General features: G+C 46.0%; 1 protein-coding gene and 1 long non-coding RNA gene across 4 annotated transcripts in view; one reads left to right on the top strand and one right to left on the bottom strand.

Annotated features, from left to right (window-relative positions):
* Positions 1–10,287, top strand: part of LOC147651306 (uncharacterized) — an 11,073-nt gene extending 786 nt beyond the window's left edge. The window contains exons 2-3 of the long non-coding RNA XR_015274382.1: positions 1–92; positions 5,853–10,287. This is a non-coding gene — a long non-coding RNA (uncharacterized LOC147651306). The remainder of the gene's footprint in view (positions 93–5,852) is intronic.
* On the bottom strand, positions 7,057–24,011 carry LOC111933476 (D-beta-hydroxybutyrate dehydrogenase, mitochondrial-like). Of its 3 annotated transcripts, none has more exons than XM_086843578.1 (5): positions 23,910–24,011; positions 19,907–20,017; positions 14,428–14,569; positions 10,727–10,879; positions 7,057–9,224 (listed from the first exon to the last, which is right to left on the bottom strand). In XM_086843578.1, exons 1-5 carry the CDS (start codon positions 24,009–24,011, stop codon positions 8,743–8,745), a joined length of 990 nt encoding a protein of 329 aa, XP_086699704.1. In that variant the 3' UTR covers positions 7,057–8,742. The 3 variants fall into 3 exon arrangements, with proteins under 3 accessions (XP_086699704.1, XP_023788858.2, XP_086699705.1); XM_023933090.2 differs by lacking the exon at positions 23,910–24,011 and adding an exon at positions 20,158–23,082; XM_086843579.1 differs by lacking the exon at positions 10,727–10,879.

Here is a 24,011-nt window from a genome sequence, read left to right as displayed (position 1 = left end):
GAAATGGGGCTTTGTGCTGGCCAACAAGTTACAACCTGTATACAGAAACAAAAATCAACACGCAGGAGACCAGACAGAGGAAAGAAAATCAGGTGGGAATTTTCCTCTGTTTCTAGGAGTGGCAAAAAGTGCTTTGAAATCTGTTTATGCAAAATGGTGTAAAATTTTTAATTACACTTACGACAGCAAAGGAAGTAAACAGACTTTGGACGCGTGAAATGGCCTCTGGGATGCAGGAACTTGGTCCCATGCAAGTGGGCCCCCCAAGTGCACAAAAGATGTTGTGATTCATTTATATACAATTATTGAGTAGCTCTCCACCTTGGAAGTTATCCAATTATGTATTCAAGACACAAGAAAACAAAGAGAGAGAATTTAGAAAGTTAGAAAACTAAAAAGGAAGGGTATTATTATTTAAGGGATAACTCCTCTCATGCAAGACCAGCAGTGTTTCTGGCTGTGCTGAAGAGGGCTCCTCAGTCTAACTGGCATTGCTGCCAAGATCTGAATCCCTGCAGAGAGAGAAGCCAGAGGGATATTTACTCTTCAGAAAGTAGAAAAATGAAACAGAGAGAAGGAAAACAAGGTCTCTGTATACAGAAATACGTTGCTGAACTGGACCACTGACAAAGCTTTGGCCCAGCGCCATCTCACCCCTGTGGATGTGCTCACCATAAAAACTGGAGTTTAAGCAGTGTCCAGAATCCTGCATTCCAGTGCCCCACATGAAGGGTTACCTTATGCTGCTAAATAAGGTTTAAAAAGTTTTGTTGATGCATTTTCAGCTGTGTTCTCACTACAGACCCTGGGTGCAGGCAGAGCAGGCATTCGGCCAGGTTTGTCCTCAGAGAGGAGAGAGGAATGCACAGCCTAAGGGGGCAGAGCAGGACTTTTCCAGTAGATGTAGGAGCAGATCCCATGGGCATTTACCAGATTCCTGTGGGCCCTGTCTGGGAATGCCCACTCAGCTTTGAGCCTGTGGACACTGGCTATGTGACTCAACTCAGCACAGGGTGCTGCTCCCATCCTCTGTGCCCCACTAAGCCCAGCCCAAAGAGCATCCCAGCTGCCCTGCTCTGCACCCCCTTCTCAGAGGACAGCTCCCACATTCCCCAATGGATTCATTATGCTTTTTCTCAACCAGCAACGTTTAGCCTATTGAAATACACTGTAAATGATCTAAAAAATGTCATTAAGCATGTTTAGAGAGCTTTTTCTGCAAAGGGATTTTCTGTTCTCACAGAGGAAGCACAGTGATCTGTTCACAGCATCACCAGCTCTGTCCAAGAGATGCCCAAGTAAGGCTATTTAAAGCCCACAGCCCTATTTTCTGCAGTTAAGCCATATTTCTGCCCTTAGCTCAGGCATGCATTAATGCAGTTACACAATTATATTTTCTATGACCTATATACAACCTACATATTCCTCACGACACAGATCTGTAGTGAGTGGGTAATCACAGCTCTGCTCATGGAAAGAGAGAACAGCCTCTATTATATTAAGAAATGCAATTAAGAAATCTCCAGCAGATTATGCTGTCCTGCCAGCCGAGCAGGAAACCCTTCGGCAGGGACATGGGCTCTCCTGCTGCCAGAGCACTTTGGAGCCTGCTTCAGGTCAGCAGCTTGCATCAGCTACCAGGAGCCCAGGAATCACATAGGGGGATCAGGGGTGGCCTCAGACTCTCAGATATCCCTCATTTATAGGCCTCAAGGCTGTTTTATATAAGTTTTATGCATGCACCAGGAAGACCCAAGGGCAGCACTTTGGCCATGAAGGACTTCTTGACCGGCCAGCAGTGTTTCCATCCCATATCTCTGAGTCCCCCAATCTCACACCACAGGTCAGAGGAGAATTTTAAGAATACCCTTTCTGAAAGAGCACATCTCATCCCTCCACACAGGCTGAGAGCACAAAGACACTGGCATATGTGTTTGGCTTTGCCTATGAATAGCTGCATTGAGGCTATCGAGCCTGAGCACACACAGCTTGCATTGAAACACAGGCCTAAGTGTTTGCTAGACTGGAATTTACAGTGTACAGAAAATAAATAACATAAATTCAGTGGTCAGTGCTCTGACTTTGGTGCAATACATGGTTACAGTATAAAATGGGACAGAGATACCATTCACAATGAGTTTAATTTAAACTCATTCAGGAATGATTAGTTTAGACAGTATTAAAAATGTTTCTATCTGTGCTGCACCCCAGGAGTACTAGTCAGGTGTGTATTCCAGTGTAAGGAGACCTGGCATGAGGATATGCATGCATTATCCAGGTGTCATACCTTGCATTCCCTGATATAATTATCCATGAGAAATTGTTACCCACGGACTAGAACAAAAGCTTCTTACACCTGGACAGATGTACAGGAGTGTAGGAACTTCCTTGGATGCAATAGATCAACCTGGGACTGATTTTGATTCTGTAAGTGCCCATGCATAGACAGAGCTGGAAGCCAGCTCCTGACTTGTGCCTGCAGGAGGGAAAGCTGCCTGAAGCAGGAGCTGGGCTGGACCAAGTGTCATCCCTGCCCACAGGGAGCTGGGGGCTTCCTGCTCCTGTCAGAGTGCTGCAGGAAGAGAGCAGACACTCCATACAGGTACCCCCAGAGCCTGTGGGGGCTCCATACAGTCCCCCAGAGGGAACCAGGCAGCTCCTGTGTGGTTCAAGGCTGTAAAAGTGGCAGTGGTGCAAAAAGAAGGTCCAGATGTGCTCTTAGGCTATAGAGTCTTATGGAATTGCTTGTTGATAAAAGTGTACAGCAGAAGAACATGTGCAGGAAGGGGATGAAGTTGGGACTTAGTTTGTGGGCCAAGAGTATATGGGAAAGATGGGGAGAGAAGTGTTTGCTGTGTGCACACATGGAGTGGCAGCAGCTCCCAATAAAAGCACTGGCTCCATCCCCACACCAGTGCTGGCCCTGAGAAAACTCAGTGCTGGAGTCCTTCGTTGGGATGGACAGACCACTGGATGACTGTGTCCTGTACCTCTTCAAAGCCACCTCATGCCAACAACCAAGCCACCACACCATCTCACCCTCTTTAAAGATGGCCACTGCTACCTTGAAGTCTTTTCTGAGTGCCTAGGCAGATTTTCCGCAGGCACTTCCTCATTATCAAAGTGCACCTCAGCCGTATTGGAGTACTTGATCCTCATTTCTTTGGAGGACTGCCAGGCTAAGTACCTGCACAAGCTTTCTACAGGGAGGGAAGCTGTGCAGCCATACTCCAGACACCCACTGGATGTCTCCAGAGGGACACAGGGTGCACCAGGGTGCATTCCCTCTCCCAACAGCTCCCTCCTTAGTCACGCTTCCTGGAGCAATGGTTGCCTCTCATTAGAGCTGGAAAGAGAAGGTGCTTTGCTGTGCTCTGAATGCTTCAACACCTCTGAGCAGGCAGAAATCAGGAAGGAGACACAAGGACAGCCTGCTGACTGATTGTCATAGTAACCCTGGTTAAACTCTCACCAGGAAAATGACTTTTCCTGCGGCACTTGACCCCATGAGGTCATAGGTACTACCCACACCCCTGGGAGCACAATTGCTCTGGCAGTGAGGCCCTGAAACAGTAACAGACCATGCAGAGTTCCTCCCCAAATTACAGTTCAAGGGCAAGGTGCCTCTGGGCTGATGGTTAACCTTGGAGCCTGTTTAAGAGAAGCACAATGGTGTTAATGCCTGCCCTCAACCCTGGCACCTTTCTCTATGCAGTTCTAACAATTCAGAGGACTTTAAAAGCCACTTGTAGCAGCTTTCACGCAGAAGACTGGAGTCACCACATTTATTATTCTGCCACAAAAAGGAACTCAGCCTGTGGGAAGGGGAATAATACCTATTCTGGCATCAGAACAACAGAATGAGTCAAACAACATGTACTACATTGCAGTGGTTTTCTGCTTTGCAGCACAGACAGGGTGGTGGCAGAGGCAGCTAGGATAGTAAGGGAGCTTGCTGCAGATAGAGTGATTTATTCCGTGCATTTAGCAAATCTGTAGCAGTATCAGGGCCAGAAGTGCTTCATCTCAGTCCCAGGCGGAAGTCTTTCCACTAAACCATTAAAACAGATCAGCTCTTATCTGGTTCCTCTGCTGAACATTCTTTCTACAACCAATGTAATAATTCTTTCATTTTTCCTGTTTTGACTTTTATTAATGTCTTGGCAAACACAGTGAAGGAAGATCTCAGGTGATCAGATCTGTTCTGTCTGTGTGTTGGAGCTAGAAGCAACTGGGAAATACCATAGCTCCTCTCTATCATCTGCTAGGTCCTGCTTAAGAAAGAGCTTTCATACCAGGGGCCATGCTCAGGGGGATGGACAACCTTGTGCCATGCTGGCTGGGAACAAGGAAGGCAAGAGCCAGGAACTGGTAGGCAGACCAAATATCTCCATGTACTCTTCAAAGCAAATCCATAAAACTCATTGTATTTGGACCAGTGTCATGATGCTATGGCAATGAAAGTGCAAAGCTGGTAATGGTTATAACAGTATCATCGAGTTTTAGACATTCTCACTCCTAAAAATAGTTATTGTTCCAAAAAGCCAGGAAACTTCAGATTCTTTCTCCATATTATTCCTTCAGGCTTGAGGCTGTCTGATAGAGGGGGTTTCTTCATTAAGGATAACCTGATAATGATGTGCTTCATCAGGAGATACTAGAGAAAATGCCTCCCTGGCCATACTTATGGGGGTAAAACACAATCAGCTTCTCTCTTAAGGGCAGAGGAAAGCAATGCTGTACACCCACACCAAGGGGGTGGGCAGGGACTCCCTCTGTCACTGCTCTGTCAGCAAAAAGTGCTGTAAGACAAAGCACTCTTAGGGAACCAAATTAAGCTGCCCTGCAGGCAGTGAAATATGGCATGTTCACTGCACCATGCTGTGATAAGTGCACTGAGCACTGGCTCAGCCAAGTGCTGTGCCCAGAGCTGCCTTTGGCACCAGTGGGATGATGCTGCCAGCCATCCTGCCAAGGGCTCTGGAGAGCTCTTCCCTTCAAGACACCACAGGAGAAGGCACTGGATGCTGCAGGAGACCTGCACACATGGCTACTTCGTGCCTTCTGATAAGCTGCTGTTAGTACTGAGGAATTATCAGTATTTTGAGGTGAAAACACAGGTCTGCTGTTGCCTCAAAGAGTACCAGGGGAGAGAATGATAAGGCTGTATCAGTAACATCCCTGTGGCCCTTCCACCACTGCTGAGAATGAATTACTGTGTCTGGCTCCAGGCCAGGCCTGGAGGTGGAGCTGGCTCTCTTACAAATTCTCTATTTGTAGCATCTCTCCAGTCCCCAGGGCTCAGGCTGCTGGCTGAGAAACCTCCTGGTATTGGTTTGGGTTTGTTTCTAAGACATTTTTCAGCATTGTGGTTACACAAGAAGCTGAAAACTTGTGTTTCAAAACCCCAGCCAGAAGCACAGGTGCTGCTGTTGCTATTTACACTGGACCAGCTTGTTTAGGGGGAGGCTAAGCTAGGAAAATAAACCCATCCTGAATTTCCGAGGTCTTCAAGTTTCCAAAAGGCTGAGCAAGCCTCCTGTGTGTGGGTGCGCTGGGTGGCAGTGTTGCAGAGCTGGGTGCTCTCGAGTGAGCTCCCTGCAGAAACCCCAAGCCTGCAAAGGTCCCATGCCCAGGCACTGCCCTGGCCACCGGCAGAGGGCTGAGCCAGCATCTCCTTGGGCAAGACAGGACCTCAGCAGCCTCTCTCACCTTTTCTGGCTGTTGTGAAGGGCTTTAGCACAGCTTCCTAATCTCCACTCAACAAGTTTAAGTTCGTTTAACTGATGGTGCTGATGTTCTTCCTTGATTTTTTTTTTTTTTTTTTTTTTTTTATTTATTTATTCCTCAAGGAAGAGGAGAAGCCCTGGGGGAAGCAGTCTGCCTGGGAGACACAATGACCCCACAAGAAGACTTTCTGGAGCATGGCAGAGACTACCAGAAGCAGAACTAAGGTCCTGACCTGGGGCAGAGAAGAGCTGTGCTGAATAATCTCTCATCCTGGTTTCAAGGCACTTCTGTGTGCCAAAGGACTTCCATCAGTGGCCTACTTTTCCCAAGAACATTTCTGGCAGTAGGCAGTTTCTCAGCTACAAGTTCAAAGCCAGATGTGCAAGAAATGCTTCTCAAATCCTAAACTTTCCCCGAACACTGATCAACTCCATCCAAGTGTTAAAGCAACAGGCAAATAGCAGTAGCAATAGCAGACAATGCCAATGCACCACAAGTCAGCCATAGGCATCATCTGTCCAGAAACTGGAGCATCCATAATCTTGGGCCCATTAGGCAAAGGAGAGCACTCACTTTGCTAACATTCTGGCATCCCTCATGCTGTGGTTTTTCACTAGTGCTCTGTAACCAGACAGCACCTACAGGGCTACTACTTGGCAGGAAAGTGGCACACAGAATTATTGTGATGGTTAACATTATCTAGGAGCACTCATATCCCACTGCCCACATAATTGTCCCAATGCTGGGTCTTGCCCATCAGCATGTCAAGTGTAAAAGCCAAAGCTCCCCTCCCAGGCAGAAACCAGATCAGGCACTAGCAGCCCTCCTGAGCACTTCTCAGGGGGCAGAGGAGGGGACCGGGGCTCACATGCTGTGAAATCCTAACCCTGGCTCAACCACGAGGTCCTTGCATGGCCTTGGACACCTCTTGGCTTGCCAGTCTCCGTTCTGTCTCTGAGAAGAGCTAATCCTTATTACCACGCAGCTGTAGCCCTTGGATTAGTTACAGGCAGAGTGCTGAGGCAATGAATAATGCACAGCACTGCTCTAAATTATCTCCTTCGAGGGAAACAACACAAAATACAAACACTGAGGGTGCCTGTGTTTACAGAGAGGCCTCTCTAACTGCCTTCTGCTGAGGAAATGGGCCATACTGCCCGTTCTGCTCCAGGCAGTTCTCACTGAGCTTCCACAGTCCCACTACCTGCTGAAACACCATTAATTGTTATTATTAAACCACCTCCTTAATTACTGAACCTAATTAAATCCCAACCTAAGATTCAAACGAGGTGAGAAATGTAGAAATGAGCACTGGAGCCAGAGACATATGCTTTAAAAATCTCACAGTTTATTTTTTTTCTCTGTGCAAATCAGAGCTACTTAACATTAATCACATTTCACAGTGCAAGGGGCAGAAGTGATTACTGTTTAAGCTGCAGTTCTGTGGGATCCTTCTGGGTCCTGCATCCCAGGAAATCTCTATGTGCAGATTATCTGGAAAAGACATAAACTTCACAGTAGTGTTTTTAGCAGTTGTTACTTGTAACACAAGCTGCCTTGACAGCATCTCCAAGGGAAACCTGCTTTCCTCCTGAAGGCATCACAGCATTCATGGCTGCATGCAGACTCCAAGAATCTGCAGCCAGTGGCATACAGAAAGTTTAAGGCACAGTTTTTGAGTCAGAGCTAGTAAAGACAGATGAAGAAAGAGCTCTTTAATCAATAAGCTCTTTTCAGAGCCACTTAATCTCACATAAAGCAAAACAGTGGAAGGAAAAGCTGGTCCCTAGGGTAAGAGGCTCAGGTCCCAGCCTAGCCAGCAGCACCTGCAGCTCACTGGCTGCTACATCAGTTGTCACCACTGGAACACAAAGAATGGGGCATGAAGCCAGAGAGCCACAGCACTTGGAAAACATTGAAATCCTGTACTTGGCCAACAGAAGAGACCCTTTGGTATACTAGGCAAGAGTAGCTGATATCAGTTATCAAGAGTTTCTCAGAGATGATTGTGTGACATGGAGATTTCATTGTGAAATATTAAAAATAAGAAATGTGTCTCTTAAAGTATCCTTCCAGAGCTCATAGTCAGGCCACACTAGCTGCATGGTGCCTCATCACTGCTCAAATGCAGAGGATAAATCAAAAAACTGATTTGGAAAACCCAACAGCTGCTCCTTCAGCAGCCAGAGGAAAGCAAGGGGATAGCTGGACATCTGTATCACAGTTGAGTAGTTCAGACACCTAAAGTAGTAGTCAGAGAAGCCAAATTTGTTTGCTACAGCTTAAACCCTGTCCCACACAAAGCTCAGCAGTGGCAGGTGGAGAGGGGCTGCTGAGAGATGGCTGAGACCTCATTATTAGAAGGGCATTTCACTGCCTGTGTTGTGCCCAGTTGTTGGCTCTGGCACCTCCTGGCCACAGTGCTGGGAGGGAAGAACCCTTCTTTGCAGCTAGGTAATGAGGCTGTTTAGAGGCAGTGTTGCTCTTTCCCTGGAAAGAGCAGACACTCACAGCACAGCAGAGCTTCTTGGCAGTATCAGGAAAATGGAAGGCTGTGACTGACCCATTTTCAACCAAATGGAAAATTCTGCTTTTGTTTCCCATTTTAGCTTCTCCCTTCAAGCCATCTCATAGCAACAGCTTTGCTCTGCTATTAGCAGTTTGTCCTTGTAAGGACATTAATAAGCCAAATTTATCACTGGGGGAACTCTGCTGACCTAATTACACTAGCCATATATTTGACATGTTATATTTACCTTCCTCTGCTTCCTCCATAGTTAAAAGGAAAACACCTTTCAACTTTAATCAGCACAGCAAGAAATACAAACAAGAATGAGGAAAAAGAACCCCAAAACCATGCTGTTCTAACATTCCACAGCACACGACTTCAAGTCATAACTCAAAGTGGAAGCACATGCATCTCCAGGGGAGACACAGCAGCAAGGAGTGCAGAGGTCAGCCCTAACCTGTGCATGAGTAGGAGCCCTGGAGGGATGCCTGAAGGATGCCTGTTTAAAGGGTGGCTCCAGGGATGTAAAGCCAGTCGGCAATGGCTGTAGGCAGGTGGGTCATGACCTGCAACCTCACCCACCAGTAGGTCTCCATGGGGTTGTAGCGGTTCTTCGGGCACGGGGATGTGAGCGCTTCAGTGATGTCATTCAAGACCAGAGACATGTCCTTCAGGCCACTGTTCACAAAGGACTTCATCGTGGCCACGTGGCGAGTGAAATACTCTCTGCCATAGTCCTCCCGCACCGTGTCGGTGGCCCCACTCCACAGAGCCTCAGCCTGCCTGTCGATGCCGGCTGCTGTCAGGATGCCGGTGGCTGCCACGAAGTTACTGGGCTCAATGAGGATGACGCGGACCCCCCAGCGGTACATCTCCTGCCTCAGGCAGTCAGAGAAGGCTGCCACCCCAAACTTGGAAACGCAGTAGCAGGAGCGAGATGGACTCACCATGCGTCCCAACATGCTTGTGATATTCACCACACGGCCTGGAGAGAAAAGATCAGGGAGAGAGGATAAGCTGCAGAAGCAGCAGCCAGAACATCCCAGTAAAAGGATGATGCTGATTTCTAAAATCTGAATCTTGAATACACATCCCCTGTTACGGAGCTTTTCTCTCCTGCCTCAAGCAAGGCTAAACACCATTCTCCAGGGATGCTGCATATGCCTACCTCTGCATCAAAGAATTTACAAAGCATTTCCTTCCTAATTTCCAAGTAGGGAAGTACCATGATCTTCTGAGACAGCAAGCTGTGTGTTCTTAGGAGTGTGCCCCACTCATGTATCTTGCTAGAGAAGGGCTCAAGCTCCCAGCCTGGAGTGTCATGAGCTGAAAAGCTCACAACTCCATGTGATGCCATACAAGTGTTCTGGTTCTTTCTGTAAGACAGCTCATCTGCCTAACACACCTGTGTACTTTAGACCTGAGCTGGGTGGCAGAGAATGAGTAGAGATTTCTTTGCATCTGCTGTGTGAGCAGCACAACCCACTCACCCAGCTGCTCAGCCACAAGTCCCTACAGTGGCCATTCCTGAGACAAACAAGAAGTGCTGCTGTCCATGGGGCAGTGGAGAGCAATTGTCCTAATTCCTGCCAACAGCCTGTGACAGCCCTCGGGGCACTGCCTCAGGACAGTGACAGCAATGGTCACTCACCTGTGCGAGTCTCAGCTTTTATCCAAGACAAGACATGTGAACTATGGTTTCAGACACACTTACAAACAAGCCCTTGAAATTCCACCAGCTATTTTTACAGAATTTTCACAGCCATGGAGCACAACACCCTTCTTGCAGCCCAAAATTTCAACTGAGAAAAAGTGGGCAGCTCTGCTGTCTCATTCCAGACCTAAATGTAACTTAGAGGGACTGTGAGAACGACCTGCTGACCTGATGGGTAAGATACTTTTTGTAGTTAGATGGAGCTTGTTTAGTGGTTAATTGCTGTCTGGGAATGGCATCTGAGCAATCTTCTTAATATAGCCCCCTTTTGTCCTCACAGAAGACATACGTGTACCATCATTCCCACACATGCTAAATAAAGAAGTTCTTCAGAGTTCTGCTCATACATATATTTTTTCAATATAAAACAAAGAGTTTTGATAATACCATTGTCTTGTAAGATAACTGAAATGGCTGTTATTGACTCTCATTTTTTCTGTCACTACCTGAAGTCACCTGTGAATGGAATAACATGAAGGGAGAAGATTCAGTTATCCAAACATGACCACCCTGTGGACTCTGGATTATCTTGTCTGTGTGTTATCTGCCAACACTGCACAAAGGTCTCTGATATCTTGGATGTTTAAATAGCACCTGCTGTGTAGGTGCCTGGCCTGCCCCAAGAATAGCCTGTACTACCAAATGCTTACATGGCATCCTCAGAAACCTCCTTGGATGCACAGGCATTCCCCCAAGTACAGCCTGGATTTCTAGCTACATCTCTTTGCTGTGCTATGAAATCTCTGAGCCTTAACTCATTGCCCAGCATGTACCTTTGGCTCTGCGAATGAGGGGCAGGAAAGCCTTTGTCACCCTCACAGTGCCCCATAGGTTGACCTCAGCCACCTTCTTGTAGTTGTCTAAACTTGCAAATTCCACCTCTCCGAAGGTTGAGACGCCAGCATTGTTCACCAGGCCCCACAGACCTGCCAACAAACACATGATTAAGGAGTGGGACAAGGAAGAGTGTCATAGAGAAAACACTTCCCTTGTTGTTCACCGTAACCTAAAACCTTAATAAAGAGCTCAGCACTTTTGTAGAAGTTGTAGAGAAAAACCCAGTTGAAATCCTGTCCTCCTATACCAGGGGCTTGTTTGGAACATCAAGGAAAGTAATGGGGCCCTACAAGTATTGCCTCCTGAAAATCTTCCTTATAGTCAAATGCTCTTCTGGGGCTTTATAAGGCCGCATCTGGCTGACTCTCTTTTAAGTCTTCTCTTGATCCCAGGGTTGCCTCCACTCAGTGACTTTATAATTAATTTTGCAATTTGGAGGGGGCTGGACTTTCTCCCACAATTAGGAGGAAGAAAGAAGGAAAGCAAACAGGTATTTTGGATTTCTTAATCCCCTTCACAACTCTGGCTCGCTGTTTTGGAGGGTGCATGGTATTGATTTGTACATTCATGGCCTGGTTAACAGCTGCTGTGCTTTAGTCCAAGTATTTGGTTTCCTTCAACCCTAACTTTATCAGGACTTAGTAAACTTACAACCAGCCCTTAAAACTACAAGAATTTAAAAATTAATGTATTTTGTGCATGCAGTCCTGTCAAAATTAAATTGACTGTACTTCCCAAGAGCTTCTGTGATGAACTCTTTACATGTCAGGACTTAACAGGTCAGCAAGGACTTGACCCTTCAAAGGAATTACTGCAGGACTCCCAGTGGCAAATGTTTTAGGGCTGAGTCCATAGTTCATGGATTTATTGAAGCATGAGACTGTGCAGCCATAAACTGCACGAGGAACAATGGAGGAGCTGGAACAAGACAGCAGTTGCTCCTCATTAGATGTCCTGCCATACACCATGGTTATTTTCACTGTGTTGGAGTTGGGGCTGGACTGTTGGGGCCACATTGGACTCAGTTGAAGTTGGGGCTCCTTTCCACTCTAGGACCTTCCTTTTACCAAGAACTAGCACAGGGCTAAGAAGGAGTCTTCATGTCCAGGGAGCTCCAATATTGCTATCAAAAGCACCAATGTCATGGCACCCTGTTGATAAAAGTTATCAAGCTCCCTCTCATAATTTTTTGGGCTATTTGCCCTGCCTCTGCTCCATAGCTTCCCTACTCTGATGTATGAAAGTCTTTTAACTTCCGCCCTGTATTGATTCAGTCAGTTAGTAACCATGTATTTTACTAAACAGTTCTGTAAGCAAATTGCAATATTCTGCCAATGTGCAATGGAATTCATCCTCCTGTTGCACTTAAAAACATCAACATGCCCTTGGCAGACTGCCTCTGCTCTCACATGGGCCCTGGTAACCCTGCCCCGTTCCCAGCTAAGGCTGTTCTCTCTGAAGGCTGTTGACCAGCTGTGTACAAGAACCTGTGTTCCTGCTTCACCTGCTGAAGCTCCCAGTTTTAGTGAGTCAAAATGACTGAAATTCACACTGATCTGCATCCAGCAGAGCATCTCACCCTGAATGGGGTCTCTCTGCTGCAGCAAAGCGAGGTCTAACTACTAGCAGGAGGACCATGGAAACAGGGCACGTGATGGAGTAATTTCACCACTAACAAAAAAACATGCTGAGAAAATTTGGCAGGGATTTACCAAAGACAAACTGTCGGTCACAAACTGACCTCTGCAGAGTATTCCTGACAAATTCCTGTAAGTTTCTGTACAACAATTTCTCATTTCCTGGGTTGTGATGTTAGTTCTCACAAATGTCCCTGAATCATTATTTACAATAGTTTGTTGTTGGAATTCCACTGCTCATGGATCAGGGCACGTTACAAACAGAACAAAGTGCTGAGGGGAGCCCAGTCACAGGGCTGTTTGCTGGACAGCAGTGTGTTTATTGAGCAGAGCCTTATCACTATTACGTCTCTAGAGTCAACAATACAGTGGGAACTGTATGAGACCAAAAACAAACGGGCACTCCTATCAAAAGAGTTCAGCATAAGGAAAAGTATAAAGAACTGTCCAGCCCAAGACCTGGCCTGCACTAGCTCCTCTGGGGACACATTCAGTGTGCAACCACACCTCTGTGCAAAGCACTTCAGTACTCTTTATACTCCAGCACCTATTTATTGAGCACTACTTATTTCCCAATAAATTGAGCCTCAGACCTCAGTCATACCAATGGACCTAAAAAGAAGCCTTTGTTGCTTTGCATACGGTGCTGAGGCAAACAGCTACAGGAGGAACCAGTCCAACCTGCTGATCAGGGACGCAAGACTTCTCTGTCCCTGCTACACACACAGTTTTGCAAACACCGCTGCATTTATAGAATCAATAGAGCTGCTCCCTTCCAAGCTTTCACTCAGTGGAAAAAGGCTTTGTGCTACCACTGCTGTTGCTGGGCTCTTCAGGAAAAGCTTAAGAAGATGTGAAAAGCATGACGAGGCCTGGGTGATTGTGTAGGAAGAAAAATCATGCAGAGAGAACATGTGTGGGAATCAGAGCTTGTACATTACTCAGTTACATTTCATATGCTTATTTTAGAAGAGAAGGTGTGCTCATGTAATTTGCATGAAGATTAGAGCTGTTGTTATTTATTAGCTTGATACTTGCCGTGAACAAAACCAGGGCCATGGCAGACTCATCCAAGCTTCAAGATGAACAACCACCTACAAGTCACAGCTCTGAAGTCCTGAAGCCACAGATGTCAAATTTCAGTTCACCCTCAGCCTGTTTCTACAACTGCTGGCCAGCTTGCTACTGGCATAGAGAAAAGCCTGTGCAAGGCAAGAAGTCTCACCTCATCACATGAGAAGAGGTCAGGTGGTATCACATCAGGCTCTGACTGTAAACTCACGTCCCACTGCCAAAGCACTTTCAAGAAGGAAAGATGGGACTCTTATCTCCCTTGACATGCTTTTGAGATCTATGAGTTGGACTCATGCTTAAGGTGACACGTGGATTAAGGTCATCTATGCCAAGCCTAACCTGGATTCCACTTCTCATCACCTCTAGGATGTTGCATGGCAAATTGAACACATGGATTGATCTGACTGAACATTAATCCAGGTTTGGGGGCAGTCCAAATATGTGCTCCAGCTCAGATGTACCCTCACAGTTGTACCCACACAGAAGAGGGGACAGCAGCAGTAAGCAGCCAGGGCCCATCACCTCTTCATTAGCAGGGTCACTTGCAAGGTCTACATGAGCTATGAGCATGTGTGGCAGGAGTGCAAGAAAGAGATCAAGCTCTGGCCGTTCTATGCCCTTCACAGACATTCAAGGACAAAGACACAGATACTTGTGGGCTTGCTGCCACTCATTGCTTTTTATGGGATGTAGAGTTAAAGCCTAATCCTCCAGCAGTCTTGGTCTCTTTCCATGTGCCTGCCACATCAATAGCAAGACAATTGTCCTCACTGACCCGGGTACAGCACAGCCTGACTGCCAGCCACACACTGCCACAGGCCTTCAGGCTTATTAACCCTCTTTTGGTGGCGCACAGAAAGAAAGACTTGGTCAATGCATGGCCTGCTCTGTAGAAAGGATTCTGTGAGCAAAATATCCCTACATACCTTCCTCCGGCTCCTTCAGGGTCCTCTTCACAAAATCCATGGCTTGAGCCACCTCCTGGTCACTGCACACATCCATCTGTAGCACTTTCATCCGGTCTGACTTCATGTTCCTCAGCTCCCTGGCTCCTTCTCCATTCTCATCCTGTTCAGCAGAACAGAAAGGTGTCCCACTAAGATGGACCAAGAACAGCAAGGCAGCTTGGGGCCAGGCATGTTCACATGGACAGGAAATAGAAGCCACTGACATTGCACACACAGGTGTAAACTGGGTGCACAAAGATGCACAAACCAGCATGCCATCCTCCTATTCCCTCCAGCACCACTTCCAGAAGTGCATCAGTGACCTAGTGCCCTGAAGCACCACAAAGCTCACCCTGCTCTTGGCTCCTTATGATGGGTTTCACATCCCTAACATGCTGAAATACTGTGCCAGCCAGAGAGAACCATGGGTGACTCTCCACTACCTTGGTCTCTGTGCTCTACAGGTAACATAATTTGTACAGAAATTGGAGTAAGATGTTCAGGAATATGCGCTCAGTGGAGATTTGCTACACAACAGCACAATTACAGACATGAGGCATGAAAGGAGATTCTGGCTAAAGAAAGAATTTTATTTTTTTTTTCCACTCTATAGGGAACAAGAATTTCATGTTTCTGCTTTCCTTTCAACCCTTTTCCTTTCTTTCCTCCCCATCCCACTTCTATTATTAGAGATTCTGTTACTACTGTGGCTTTTTTGTTTAGTCAAATGTAAACACAGTTAAAATTCCAAATTTCACCTGCTCACTTGCAGGCAAGATTACTGTCTAAGCCTTACAGCCTTGCTCAGGTGGTAAATAACAAATAAAAGTGAAAAGAGCACAGATTAGCCACACAGTTCCACAGCAGGCTTGAGATATAAATCACAAAACTATTCCCTGAATCACAAGCTCTGCCTCATTAGGGAGGAAGAAATTATGAATTGGTGAGTCACCATGCCTGGCTGCCACTCTTCCTTTATCACTTGATACCAACTCCCACAGCACAAGGGCAAACAAGGCGAGCAACCCACCCACAGTCACCTGCTCAGCAGCCTCTGCAGCCAGGCAGATATAAAAAACATGTAACTGCTTAGTTTTTTATAAATATCTCAGGCTATTTAATTCATATGTATACAACATCTCATCTCCACCTTCAGTCCAGTGAACACTGACACATAATGAAGGAAAAGAGCTGAAATATCCATCACAAATGTGAGCAAAACAGGGCAGTTCTCTTAAAAATCAATCTGTAGTTACACTGGCATTATGACAATAGTAGGAATGAGTTCTTGGTCCCATGGCTGCATGGGATTTCACAACTGACTTATTTCCCAGTACAACAAGAACAGCAAACAAAGTTTGAAGCTTTTCTAATGCACATCAAACGTGGTGACGGACTGTGTTGGCCCGCTTATCTAGTCATGAAAACAATCTCAAAGTGGTGGTACAAGTTGTCAACAACATGGTCACCTAAATATTATATTCACTTTGAAAAGGAGGGTTGTATGATGCCTCACTGTATACCAAGTTATATAAAATAAATTTCCACTACTTAACAGTGCATAAAGTGAAGCTAATTCAGCTTGTAAAGAGAAAGATTTACTGTATCTATATAAAACCAAAACCATAACTATATCTGCATACAAGTGCCAATTGTTATTTAAGCACTGAAAAGACCTTTCCCTGCATTTTTTCTTTAATCTTGCATAATACTTACAAATAAACAATAAACATTTCCTCTGCTTTTTGAGAAACAAAGTCATGGACTGGCAACTTAAAAATCGGGTAAAAATTGTTTGTTTTGTTCATACGGAAATTAATTTTCACCTATCACCAAAGCAACTCTATCTGCAAAGTTACCTTCCCAGATACAATTTACTCATTATTGACAAAACATATTGATTTTGGAAGACTGACTTCAACATGCAATATCAATTGGGATCACTTTTCATAGTTGCAGACACCATATTAGCCACTATTTAACTGTAAAACAAAGTGCTTAATTATTTTGTCCGGAACACCTCTTCACAAATGAAGCAGCTACAGATTTTTATGGAAGCAATTGAACATCATCTTATGTTCTGTGGTCTTCAGGGGCTTCAAGTGCATTCCTTGTTAGGTACCACATGGTACTTCCTCCTTGTTTTTTAAACAGTAGATTTGTTGGCTGGGATAACACCTGGAGCAGTTCCTATGGGAGCAGCCACACTGTCCTCCCAGAGGTGATCTTCACCAGCAGAAGCCACACAGCAGCACAAATCAAGTGAGGTGCTGGCAGCAATGGCCCAACTACTCCTACAAAGCCTCTCTCCACCTCCCTTTGCTGATTTTTGTCTTCTCAGAGAATCTCCCCTTCCCAGTTCCATAAGAGTTGAAAGCCATCATGCTCCAGCCCAGCCTGCTGCCCAAGTTCTCTCCACAGGCCTTCAATGGGGACTGTGTGGTTTACTCCCAGCTATCTCCTATCCCCTGGTTATCCTGCCCTTGCAGCCCTGCAGGCTCTGCCTGCCTACCCCACCCTGCGCCTAGCAGGGGCTGCTCCTGGCTGAGAAACCCAGCAGCTCCACAAACCCTCTCTACCCAGCTGAGGAAACTTGCTGCAGCTTTTGGCTGACTCCCCTTCCCCTCCTTGCTCCTCTCCCCTGTTCTGGCTTGGAGGATGATCTCAGTGCAGTGGTGCTGAGGAGAGGCAGATCACAAAGATGTTCATTAATGGAGAGCCCCCTGTTACAGACACAGACATGGCTTTTTCCCATGTAAGCTCCTGGGATTCAGGATTAGGTCCTGGCAAGCACTTGGGCACCTGCAGTGAGATGTCAGGAGGAATCAGGAAGCCACAAACACAATGCTGAACTCCCATGGATGCAGCCAGCTCACTCCATGTGAGACAGTTCCTCCCCACCCTGCTGCCAATCCACGTGCTGCCTTCCTGTGTTTCCTGAGCGGAACACCTCGTGCTTGTCATTACTGGATTTCACATAATTTATTTCAGACTCCAGCCAATCTGTCAGGATCATTTTGAACCCTGGTCCCAAAAAGCCCTATAATCTTCTCTGTATGGTTCTGTGCATATTTTTTTTCCAAGCGCAAACTCTCTTCTGGGGGGTACTTCCAAGAATATGGTGCTGGGACTAAACAGAAGTCACTTAGAGCATGAGTTTGCCCATGAGACTATCATGAGGGACTGTAACAAACTGTAACAAAACCCTTACTCAGGACACATTTATTCCTTCCCCTTCAGCCACTCTGCTGCTTAGCCAAAATGAGATTAGATTGACACAGCACAGTTTGTTCCCAGTAAACTTATACAGGCAGGGTGCATCACACTATGATCCAGTCATTTGTAAAACTGACAGGGCAGTGTGTGGCAATTGCATTGAGTGCACTGAAGGTGAGTTCCCTGGCTGGCAATTCCAGAGGTCTATCTCCTTTGGGAAGGGAAGTACAGTATCTGCCCTCTTCCAGCCTTTGGGAAATCACCTGGCCTCCAGGTGCTCTTGAAAATATCACCCATGGGGCAAAAATCACAATAGCTCATCCTCTAAATTCCATTAAGTATATTTCATCAGGCCTGGTGAACAAGCACATGAATTTATATAAACATCCCTTGTTCTTTACCTTTTCTTGCCTACAGTTCTCATGATAACTGCTGGCAATGGGCATCTGAAAACAATTTATTCTTTCTTTTCAGTAAGATCAAAGAAAACAAAACTATTATTATTTTAACTTTTCCTGTAATTTCTACTTTTAAGGTTATTTAATGATCTATTTTTGTGTGTTTTTTCCATCTTGATCCTAATATATTAACAGAAACTTTCTCAGTGGACTTACTTGCCCTTGCTTAATGTAATCCCTTTTGCATTTGATCCTTTCCAGTTCTATCCCAGCCTTCATGCAGTATTCTTTTCATTCCCATAACTTTACATTTGACCATCTTATCATTAAGAAGCTCCTGATGCACCTCACAGTCTATTATCCTATATTTAATACAAAAGCTTTCTGTGGTGGTGTAGTGCATCAGGGACCCTTTAATTCTCTGTATAAAAGCATGTAAGTGGTGATGGACTAACTAGGTGTGAACTAAGAGCCTGTCATCTGCCTCATGACAGCTGCCCCCATACCTGCTCTGACCCTGCTGGGAACCTACAGCAGCTCACAAGCAATGAAGCAAGCAAGCAAACAGGTCTCACTTCAGGAGCATTTAGTTTCTTTATGGGGTTTCCAGTGGAGCCTGTACCTCTCTGCTCCACACTAGCATGTGCCTTCCAAACAGTCCCCTTAGCCACTCTCCTTTCCCTCTCTCCTTTCTGCTGCTCTGCAGAGTGCCTGACTCGCCACCAGCACTGAGAAAGGCATCCCAAAGCAGCAAATGACATGATTACTGAATGAATTACAGAGGCTCCATATGGAAATTTCCGAACAGTGGCAATAATCCAACAGGACTCTCTTGTTCTCAAGTTACACAATATGTCAGCTGATAATAACTTTCTGGCGTCGTGGAAGAATGTAGGTTCTGCCATGATCACACAGGCAGAGAAAGCCACCTTTGTTTGTTCTCACCCTCCACAGTAGTCAAAAATCTGTAGTCATCATGCCCTGAGCACCTGTGCTGATGTAGTCATCTTCAAATGGAGAAATGACTATGAACTGATTTTGAACAATTCAGGTCAGAAATCATGAGTTTTGACTAGCAATACAGCAAAAATGCATAGTAAAGGTAAAATCCCAACTGAGATGGAAGTGGACCCAGCCCAATTTATAAAAAGGGTTTCACAATACTAAGTTCTAAGTCCTTTGCAAGAGCAGGGACTGGGATGAGAGGTCTGCAACCCCTTCAGATTTACTGTGTCTAAACTTATCTCTTACAAGTGATGACACCTGCCAAACACACATGACAGGAAGTGAGACCTAAAGATGTCAGAAATGTATGGTAAAATTTTCTATTCAACTGTCCATAAATAGCTATACAAGCTGAACAGCTTGTACAGAAGCTGCAGAAGCACAGTTACAAGACATTTTGGAAGCCGAGCCTTAATAATGCAGAAAAGTCAGCTTGGAGATGAGTTTTGGGGAAGGGGTCCACAAAAATGACATTGTGAAAGACAGCAACAGGGATGCCATGGAAGACAGACAGCCACAGTGCCAAAGCAATCTTGGCCTATCAGATTTATGGTGTTGTGGTATTTCTGAGAGGCTTGCAGCAGTGAACAGTGCTACACTGTACAAGCTACTGTACAGACATGCAGTTGACAGACAGTCCCTGCCCTAAAGAATGAGGAATGAGGTACAAGATACAACAGGCAGATGAAGCAATGGAAGATGTAACCATTCCTGCCCACTCCACCTCTCTCAGGTCTTGAACCAGGGGAAATGGAGGCTGCAACTGCAAATGAAGATGCTTTCACTTGAGAAGCATTTTTCTCTAATCAGCAAAAAATCTGATAAATTTCACTACTCACCATGAGCAGGCATCCAGCAAAAACAGTAAATCCCTTTGCATGAAGGCATTTTGCCAAGGCATGTCCAAAACCTTTGTCACAGCCTGTTATTAGCACCGCCTTCCCTTCAGCCTGTGTAGGGAAAGACAATCATAGGATACCATCAGACATTGCAATGTAGGCACCACCAGCACCCTGCCCCATGGCACATGGGTCACTTGCAGTCCTGCAGACAGGGCAGGTACAATTCCAGATGCAAGTGACAGTGGCACCTGTGTGCACAAACACAACCAGCTTCCAACTACTGTGAAATGATGCATTTATTCAGTTGCTGGTCTGTAACAACTTGTGTTGCCTCAATACCTGAGCTGGAACAATAACTCTTTCTTTCAAGTATCAGTGGCCAAAGCAGAACAGAAACATCTCAAAAGAAGTTAATGATCTACCAGTTCATAGTAAGAAAAAGCAGCATTGAGAACATCCAAATGGCTTGAACTGTACAGCAGCTCTTTTAGCTGCTGAGTGACTGCTGTCTGTTCCCCATCTACTCCCACTCTATGCGGCACTTTCCATACTGTATTTTAGCACACAGGAATGTGACTACAGGTTAGAGCTTCATTCTGAAACTCTGCAGTCTTAAGAAGAACAACTTATCAAATCCTACGGTTCTCTCCTACATTATTATTATTATCTTTTGACTGACAGGTAAATTGAGAAGGAAGATTTGATATTCCATCTGATATGACACAACAGGCTTGAGATAGATATGAAAGCAGAATACCAAATCCTGAAGAGAAGCCTATAGCAAAACACTGCCCATTCACCCTCTGTCTTTTCTTGAAAGTCATCTCCTCATCACAGGTGTGAAGCAATGAATTAACACTTAACCCAGCTAGAAGGCTGCCAACTGCTGTGCTGCACAATGCTCCAAACTGAAACCATGAGGCAATAGCATGATAAAGCAATAAAAATCCAGAGGATGCAATAAGGAAGTGAGTTCTATTTCTCTGGAGATATTGGTAACTAATATTGCCTGTTACTGTATTCACAACAGCTGGAGTATGAACATACTTATGTATGAATTGCCCTGGCTGGTCCAGCCTTTTTTTCAGAGGAAAATGGGTCAATCACAAGTGCTCTCTCATCTCTTGCTTTGCTGACATGTAGTGTAATGAAGCAGCAATAAGGGATGATTGCAGGGTGATAGTGATCAGAGCATTACTGCACAAACTCAGGGTGAGTCTCAGCAGAGTACAATAAGCAAATAAGCTACACCCTGTCCTATAACTCATGTTGAAGTAACTGCTCTTAAAGTGGAGGTAAGAGCTGAAGCTGAAACAAGAACTGATCAAAAGTCTGTGCTGCATTTATGATACAAACACCCACATTAACATTATACTATAACCTATACTCAGACAAAGAGCACCCAGATACAGACTAGCTCTGTTAAAGCTCTAAAGATAGCTACAGCTAAAGGACAAAAGATAAGTGAGAATTAAATATACAGTGCTCAGTCTGAATTTAATTTAGAGTGACACAACTCCAAGAAAGATGAAAATCAAACAAGAACCAGATCACAGAAGTTGTCAAGGTCACCTGCCATGATAACTCAACAAGCTGGCCTGTGGAAAAATAAAGGATTTGACTTTCTTTTTCTCTTTCTCTCACCTCACTAGAGCCCTTGCCTCTGAATCTTGAAGGCAAAGGACTTCTCAAAAGAGCAGGAAGTGTGCAGGAAATAGGCAGTGGTAATCACTTCCAGAACACAGTCAGGCAAACAAAGAAGATACTCAATCTTCAACCATCATTAGCTCCTTTAAAAAAAAAATCCCCAAACAAACAACCAAAATGTAGACAGAAATGAGGTTTAAAAATCCTCTCAACTGCCTATAATAGCAAGGAAAGTGAGGGACCACGTCAAGTATTAAAATGATCCTGTGATTGTAATTTGCTATAACCCTAATTGCTGGTAATAAAACATGTGACTATGGCATCATGGCTCATAACAGACAGAGGCCCCAGCAGCACCAAGGAACGTGCAAAACCCCAAGGGATGTACTGGATCTCACATCTGTACCTGTGCCTGTTTGTGCCATGCCTGATGGACAGAGAACTCCCAGGGATGACAGCAGGGATCAATCCCATTCCCAGCCAAAAGGATCCTATCCCAGAAAAACTTCTGAACACAGAAAAGCCCAATCACCCTTGTCTTTTGAAAGTCCTGAGATAAGGCTTAATCTGCCTGTTCCTGAAGTTTGATAAGGTCAATCTGCAGCTTAATTTGACTCAATGCTGGGACCGGCAGAGAGGATCAGTTATCAGCACAGTGACCTTAATGAGCATTCTGAGGAACTTTGGGTGCCTCCCTCATTCGGGGTCATACAGTGCTCCCCAGAAACACTGCATGGGAGACAGCCCTCCAGTGCTGACAGGCTGCCTGGGATCTGCTAAGAGCACAGAATAACTTCTTGTACCACATGTGCTGCTGTGGCCTGTGGGCACAGTAATACTGTCTATGCTTGCTGTGTGATCCACAACACTATTCCTCACAGTTCAGGCAGCCCTAGCAGGTCAGCCTCATGTTAACCTGCAGCCAGCTCAGAGGTACACAGCTTTTCCTATTGGGATATGGCTAGTTTACTAAATAGTAGAATTTATTTAACTAATGCTGTTGATCTATCAGAATTATACATATTTACTGCAGAACTTACTAAAGAAATTGAAGCTACTTTTTCAGCCTTTCTAGACAACATGGGAATGTGCCATGCTTACCCAGAATTTATATTTTTCTAATGTGCCACTTTTTTTTTTTTTGATCCTGTTCCCTTTTATGGCTCCCCTGACCAATCCTCTGATGTTATCAAACAGATTGATTTTAGGATAAGGGCAGCTACAAAGTAAACATGGCTTGTTCCTTTTTCCAGGGCTGGGAAAGTTGAGGTTTTATATCCCAGGAAAAAGAACTGAAAATATTCACTAAAGGGAAGGTATTTTCTCAAGTGGAACAAGGATAGGGAAAGTAAGAGATGCAGAGTGGATGGATGACTGAAGTAGGAGGCTGCAATCAGACTACAGGTGTTATCTGGCCATTCCAGGAGGAAGGATTGAGCTGGAGGTCCTGAAGCAAAAACAATGTCTCTGACAGCAAGTCATATCCTGGGCATCCAAAGCAGCATGGACAGCAGGTGAAAAGAGGTGATTCTCTGGTGAGACCCCACCTGCAGTGCTTCATCCAGCTCCAAGGTCCCAGCACAGGAAGAACATGAACCTGTTGGAATGAGTCCAGAGGAGACTACCAAGATGATCAGAGGGATGGAGCACCTCTCCTATGAGACAAGGCTGAGAAAATTTAGGTTGTTCTGCCTGGAAAAGAAAAGGCTTTGGGGTGACCTAATTGTGGCCTTCTACTACCTGAGGGAAGACCATTGACAAGAGCATGTAGTGACAGCACAAGGGGGAATGGGTTCAAATTGAGAGTAGGTTTAGATTAGATATGAGGAAAAAAGTCTTAACTGTGAGGGTGCTGAGGCCCTGGCACAGGCTGCCCAGAGAAGCTGTGGATGCCCCATCCCTGGAAGTTTTCAAGGCAGGGCTCTGAGCAACCCGGTCTAGTGGAAGGTGTCCCTGCACATGGCAAGGGGTTGGGATTGGAAGATCTTTATGGCCCTTTCCTACCCAAGCCAATCTGTGACTACATGAACACGTTCCCCCTCCAAGTGGAGCACTGCGGGGGGGAGCAGCCGCCGCACCGCGGGGTCCGAGGGCAGCGCCCGCCGCATCGCGTACCGGCCGAGCCTCTCAGAGGGAACCTCATCGCCCCGGGCCGTGCCCAGCTCGGCGCTTCGCCCCCCTCACAGTGTCTATCCGGCTCCACGAGTCCAGCCCGCTCCGGGCAGGGCCGTTCCGGCCTCGACGCCTGCAGCGCCTCAGCTCGGCCCGGCCACACGGCCCGGCGCCATTTTGGGCCTCGGGGCGCCTCCGGCGGCTCTGCCAGCGAGCCCCGGGCCCTCGCCGCGATACTCACGGGCAGGGCGCGGCGGGCCCGCCGCGGCAGGAGCAGGAGGAGGCGGAGGAGCAGCACCCCCGCGGCACCCAGCGCCAGCAGCAGCCCCGCGCCGCTCCGCAT

The sequence above is a fragment of the Cyanistes caeruleus genome, chromosome 10 (assembly GCF_971803275.1).
Source record: "Cyanistes caeruleus chromosome 10, bCyaCae1.hap1.1, whole genome shotgun sequence".
Taxonomy (NCBI): Eukaryota; Metazoa; Chordata; class Aves; order Passeriformes; family Paridae; genus Cyanistes; species Cyanistes caeruleus.
The sequence above is the reverse complement of the archived record's forward strand: the minus strand, read 5'-3'. Positions and strand labels throughout refer to the sequence as shown.